Source organism: Eucyclogobius newberryi, unplaced genomic scaffold, assembly GCF_026437365.1.
Source record: "Eucyclogobius newberryi isolate DKJ021-1_F unplaced genomic scaffold, fEucNew1.0.hap1 SCAF_17, whole genome shotgun sequence".
NCBI classification, from domain to species: domain Eukaryota; kingdom Metazoa; phylum Chordata; class Actinopteri; order Gobiiformes; family Gobiidae; genus Eucyclogobius; species Eucyclogobius newberryi.
In genome coordinates this window covers 14,970,724-14,976,951 of record NW_027315801.1, presented here as the reverse complement: position 1 = coordinate 14,976,951, position 6,228 = coordinate 14,970,724, and the positions used below count along the sequence as shown (strand labels likewise).

At 41.3% G+C, this 6,228-nt stretch overlaps 1 protein-coding gene across 1 annotated transcript; it reads left to right on the top strand.

The window, feature by feature from the left end:
- Nucleotides 1-2,140: 2,140 nt before the first annotated feature.
- On the top strand, nucleotides 2,141-5,910 carry LOC140362415 (trypsin-2). Its single transcript, XM_072448520.1, has 5 exons — nucleotides 2,141-2,249; nucleotides 2,908-3,076; nucleotides 3,179-3,317; nucleotides 5,205-5,459; nucleotides 5,754-5,910. The coding sequence occupies exons 1-5, from the start codon at nucleotides 2,195-2,197 to the stop codon at nucleotides 5,904-5,906; spliced, it is 771 nt and encodes a 256-aa protein (XP_072304621.1). The 5' UTR covers nucleotides 2,141-2,194; the 3' UTR covers nucleotides 5,907-5,910.
- The last annotated feature ends 318 nt before the right edge of the window (nucleotides 5,911-6,228 follow it).

The window sequence follows — 6,228 nt, the reverse complement described above, 5'->3', positions numbered from 1 at the left end:
TGGAGGAGTTCAAGTATCTCGGGGTCTTGTTCACGAGTGAGGGAAGGATGGAGCGTGAGATCGACAGGCGGATCGATGCAGCGGCTGCAGTGATGCAGTCGCTGCATCGGACCGTTGTGGTGAAGAGGGAGCTGAGCCGAAAGGCAAAGCTCTCTATTTACCGGTCGGTCTACGTTCCTACCCTCACCTATGGTCATGAGCTTTGGGTAATGACCGAAAGAACAAGATCGCGGATACAAGCGGTCGAAATGAGTTTCCGCCGTGTGGCTGGGCGCTCCCTTAGAGATAAGGTGAGGACCTCGGCCACACGGGGGGAGCTTGGCGTAGAGCCGCTGCTCCTCCATGTCGAGAGGAGCCAGCTGAGGTGGCTCGGGCATCTGTTCCGGATGCCTCCTGGGCGCCTCCCTCGGGAGGTGTTTCACGCATGTCCCACCGGGAAGAGGCCCTGGGGAAGACCTGGAGAGACTATGTCTCTCGGCTGGCCTGGGAACGCCTCGGAACCCCCCCGGAGAAGTTGGAGGAAGTGTCTGGGGAGGAGGAAGTCTGGGAGTCCCTGCTCAGACTGCTGCCCCCACAACCCGACCCCGGATAAAGCGGCAGAAAATGGATGGATGGATTAGAAATAAAATAAACTGTATTATTTAAAGACTTGGTCTGAATGTACACAATTTACAGTTGGTCAGAATAGGGGGGGAAAAGAGCAGTGCAATGAATGGTTGAAGTGACAGGTGTGAAGTGCTCATGAGTCCAACGGCAGAGGGACAGAAAAGGTCAAGCAGGGTTTTTCTGTCCTCCAGTAGTGATGTAATAGGATGGTCACTTAAGTCTATTGTCCCTGTATCTGCCTCAGTGGTTATTTATCTGTCTTTATTGAAAATAAAGAAATAATACATTCTGGATTAGATTGTATGTGGATTAGAAAACTGAGAGTACTGGGGTGAAAAGGAGATTTTAAAAGCAAATATTGGCAGCAGGATGTAGCAGTGCGCCACACCCAGAAGCTGCTGATCACTCATTTAAATCATCAAAAACAGTTTTCATTCTGGGAAAACATCTGAGAGTTAATAAAAAAAACTACATTGAGCTTCAGCTCGAACATGTTTTTAGCAGCAAAATGTCATTCGAGATACATTAGGTAAAACAATGCTAAACTGCTGGTAAATACACATATCACACTAGTGTCAGAATACTGTGCAATGAATGCTAAGTTTAGCATTTCAATATTTAGCATCTCCATTGGTTCAACACGACTGAAAATACTGACACAATCCTGAGCTCTACAGATAATATTCAACGTTAAATAAGAAATAATGATATTAGTCTTTCAAATTATAGCCCATTTCTGTCAGGTTCACACGCTTCACACTTCTGTTACATAAAGGTTTCTCTCTGATTTGGCACTTTGTCAGTCAGAGTAAAGTGAGTTCCAGGAGCAGGTGGTTTACTCTGGAGAGCAGCGTTAGTGAGACACACCTTTCCTCGCAGTCCCGTGGTGAAAGGATGAACTGGCTTTGCAGACTCATAATGTACAGGATCTCCGCAGCATTGTCTGGAGTAGGTCAGGTTTTGTTGTGGTGAGAAGTCACAGCACGAAACCAGGCGAAAAGAACATTTTAACAAAAGATTTTTCTCCCAGATACAGTTACACTATAAAAGGCAAGAGTTAAACTTTTGCCTCACCATTTGCAGAAGATTTTAGTCGTACGTATCCGGGTAAGCTTATTTCATTTATTTACATTTCAATATTGACATGTTTGGTGACATTTTATGAAACGATTGACACTAATATGATGAAATGGTAGGATTTAAGTGGCAATAGTTTTATATTGTTGCGAAACGCTGGTCAAATATCTGATATTTTAATCTGGTTTAATGTTAAAAGCTCTGTAATTACTGGGTCAAAAGACATGAAACAAAAACTGCCATTAAGTTCAAAGTCTCCTCTGCCAAGGAAAATTAACAAATGTGATGAATTTCCTTTACTATAGCCTGAAAAGTGAAGATATGTTTGTCGCTTGAAAGGACTCAATGTCCTAGATTAATATGACACATTTGAGGAACCAATTCGTCCAATGTTTAAATAAGCTTTTTGCACAGTTAAGACGACTTAACAACTTGTAACATTATTTATGATGACACTATTTTTTCTTTTATCATTTCAGGACAATACGTTTCTCTAAAGAGCAGCGATTAAATGGCTCTCCCAAAGGCATGCTTCATTCTTCTCCTATTAGTCTTTGCCGTATCAGGTACGTTCTTAACTTACATAGAAACCATGTCTTCATGTTCTCACAATACAAGACGTTTACTGCCATCAATAGAGGACTTAAACCACAATTAAAGGAGCTCTATGTAACTTTTCTGGTGGAGTGTCGTCCGCTAACCTTTAATAAAACGCATATATCTTGTATTTATTCAATTACAGGTATTCTTTTTCTTCTGTAACTTAGTCTGGTGGCGTCATCTGCTTGTCTCTGTGGCGATAGATACGTTTAATGCTACGCTGTAGAACATTCCAGGCAAGGCGAGATGTGTGTGTATGTGTGTGTTGCCTTGGCGACTTGGATGAGCCGCGAACAACGTCTTCACTCTTAAAACCTTTGTTCAATTGACAGTTTATTCACTTCCTTTGCTGTTCCGGGCAAAGCGAGAACAGAATCGAGACAAGCAGATGGCGGGAAAGTTGCACAGCGTACCTTTAAAGGACTATTTAGAGATTTACAATTGCATAGCGTACATTTAAAGGACTATTTAGAGATTTACAATTGCATAGCGTACCTTTAAAGTTCTATTTAGAGATTTACAATTGCATAGCGTACCTTTAAAGGACTATTTAGAGATTTACAATACATACAATTGTGAATATTTGACAGAGAAAGTGTCATGGATTGTATTTTCTTTGCACAGATGTTGTTGCGCAGAGGATTATTGGAGGTATGGTGGTAAAGCCGTACACACACAAGTACCAGGGTTCCATACAGGCGATTGGCCCCGGCATCTCCAGCCCACAGCCGTACTGTGGATGCACGCTCATAGATGAACAATGGGCAGTGTCTGCTGCCCACTGCTGGAGACCGTAAGAACTGCACCGGCAAATTTGTTCTTTCAGATTTAATAAAACTTTGTCATTTCAGATCAAAACAACAGACTTAATCACGATTTTTTTTTTCCTTTTCAGGACCAGTGCGATGATTTTGGTTTTTGGCGAACACAATTTAAAGATCACAGAGGGATATGAGCAAATTTTCAATGTTTCAAAAATATACATGCACAATTTCAACTATTTGACTTACAACAATGACATCATGCTGATAAAGGTAAGATTTTACTGTTGTCACATTACTAATATTGTATTCAAACTCAATAGTAAGAAATATATTCAATATATACAATAAGAGCACAACATATTAGCACTTTGTTTGAATTACCATGTGGTCCTGTATTAGTTTTGTATTAGATTTTAGTTTCATTTTTATCTGATTTGTTTCAGGATCAATACTTGAGTATCTAGTTTCACTATTAGTTTCTGTATCAATGAGTATCTGATTTCTAATTATTTTGACAACCCTATAAGATACACTTCCTGTCCAAAATTAAAGTCAGCACTTGGCTTCAATAGCTAAGCAGATCAAGTCGGTAAGAACTGCTGCAGGTGATGATCTTTCAGCCGCAACACGGTATCTAAACTCGACAGATGCAGTGAGCGGCTTCTCATTTCTGAAACAACCGTGTGGAAAGACGAATCCCGTGGTCATGGATGAGATGTGGATGTGTTTGAGAAGAGTCAAATGGGGAAATATCTGAGGAGAAGCAGAAACTAATGTATTACAGCTCTGAACCCCAGTGCGAGTGTTTGGGACGAGCTGGAGAAGGCTTTGAGCAGTGGTCACTCTCTCCATCATAAATACAAGATCTGTGTGAGGAATAACGACACACTGAAGATATGTGCGAGGAATAACGACACACTGAAGATATGTGTGAGGAATAACGACACACTGAAGATCTGTGTGAGGAATAACGACACACTGAAGATATGTGTGAGGAATAACGACACACTGAAGAGCTGTGTGAGGAATAACGACACACTGAAGATATGTGTGAGGAATAATGACACACTGAAGATCTGTGTGAGGAATAATGACACACTGAAGATCTGTGTGAGGAATAATGACACATTGAAGATCTGTGTGTGGAATAATGACACACTGAAGATCTGTGTGAAGAATAATGACGCACTGAAGATCTGTGTGAGTAATAATGACGCACTGAAGATCAGTGTGAGGAATAATGACACACCGAAGATCTGTGTGAGGGACAATGACACACTGAAGATCTGTGTGAGGAACAATGACACACTGAAGATCTGTGTGAGGGACAATGACACACTGAAGATCTGTGTGAGGAATAATGACACACTGACGATCTGTGTGAGGAATAATGACACACTGAAGATCTGTGTGAGGAACAATGACAAACTGAAGATCTGTGGGAGGAACAATGACACACTGAAGATCTGTGTGAGGAACAATGACATTTGAGAGACACGTGACACAAATTAGCGGCGGTGGTTGGAGCGGTTAACGCTGGAGAGTTTTTTTGACGCCCCCCAATGGTCCAAATCCAGACCCTTACGCATTCGAACAGAAACTCATAAAGGATCATTTTCTATAACAGGTCCCCTTTAAAGTCCATATGAAAGTTCTCCTGTTTTTCTAATTATGACTTAGTTTGGTAGAATAGCACATGTGGTAAATATTTATCATAGTTTTACTTTACAGTTAAGTTGCAGTTTCTGAAGAAATTTTGAAAAATAAAAGTCTATAATTACAGGGAGTAGAGCTGAGTTCTAAAACAGAACGCCTCATGTCATCAATGTGCGACGTGTGAAAACACAGAGAAAATTTACACTTAACTTACACACTTTTCTGACAGTTTAAACAATCATTCGATAAAATAAAGGTGTTAAATGGTATTATTGTTTGTCAGATAATCACTATTGTGTAATTTATATGGATTTTGGCTCTTGTTCACATTATGGTTCCTAGATTTGCTAACCACGTCCAACCAGGAAGTACAGTGATAAACTTTACACAATCGGTTCAACTGGGGAAAAATCTTCAAAATGTTTAGCACAATCTGCAACAGTTTAGTGAAATGTGAAGTCTAACCTGTCATATAGACTACACTTTTGTTTTCTGTCCCAGCTGAGCCATCCGGCTACAATCAATGCATATGTGGAACCCGTGCCCCTGCCGGTGCCCAACCTGCCGCCTCTGAATGCCGACATGTGCACTGTGAGTGGCTGGGGCGTCACTTCGCTGTACAACCCGCAGCTCTCGGACGAACTGAGGGCCGTGGATGTCCAAATCATCTCTTACTGCGGGTACTTCTACTGGGGCCGGATCAACAATAACATGCTCTGTGCTGGGCATCGCTACGGGGGCAAAGACTCATGCCAGGTAGGATAAACACGACAGGGTTGCAATCATCCATCAGAATAGTCTTGAGGATTGGTAACCTAAGACCACGGAAATGAAAGACAATTATAGATGTCACTGTTGTTCGGTCACGGACTCAATAATCATGAAAATCGTGTAAAAATGTTTTTTTCTCTCACAATAATTGTAACTATAAAATGTGAGATTGTGACATCTCTACTTAGAATAGACTTTTGGAGACGGCAGCGGTGCAGAAACAGTAACTACAGTTGGACGCGTTAGGGGAAAAGTCTTGATGTTGTTTTCTGTTTCAAGGGCGACTCCGGGGGGCCCCTGGTGTGTAATGGATACCTGGAGGGGATCGTGTCCTGGGGCATCAGCTGTGCAAACCCGTATTTCCCTGGAGTCTACGTGCGAATGAGAAACTATGTCAACTGGATCTACTGGCTGATGGCAAATGATGTATAAATCTGCTTCCAGTTAGACTAAACAGAACATGCACAAGTTTAAAGGCACAATAAAGCCTTGAGTTTTTGTTTCGTTTACCTTGTGTTGATGCTTGTAATTAGCCCATTGTATTTGAGATTTAACAAAATCATAGGATTGCATGCATCTGAAATTATATGAAATATGTGATGGACCGTATGAAAACCAGGCACAAGTCTCCCCAGAGACATTTTGAGTCATTCACAGATTCTGAAAGTGTAGATTCAAAGCTATGCAATGATGTCTCACTCATGCACATCTGATAATATTTGAGTAAGTTGTGGTCATTTGAATGTATATACCT

What these genes read in the sequence shown, in the direction of transcription:
- LOC140362415 (XM_072448520.1), top strand. Translation starts at nt 2,195, where the DNA reads ATGGCTCTCCCAAAGGCATGCTTCATTCTTCTCCTATTAGTCTTTGCC. An exon ending in ATTAGTCTTTGCCGTATCAG is followed by an intron (nt 2,250 to 2,907) that starts GTACGTTCTTAA and finishes TTCTTTGCACAG; the next exon opens with ATGTTGTTGCGCAGAGGATT. An exon ending in ATGACATCATGCTGATAAAG is followed by an intron (nt 3,318 to 5,204) that starts GTAAGATTTTAC and finishes TTTCTGTCCCAG; the next exon opens with CTGAGCCATCCGGCTACAAT.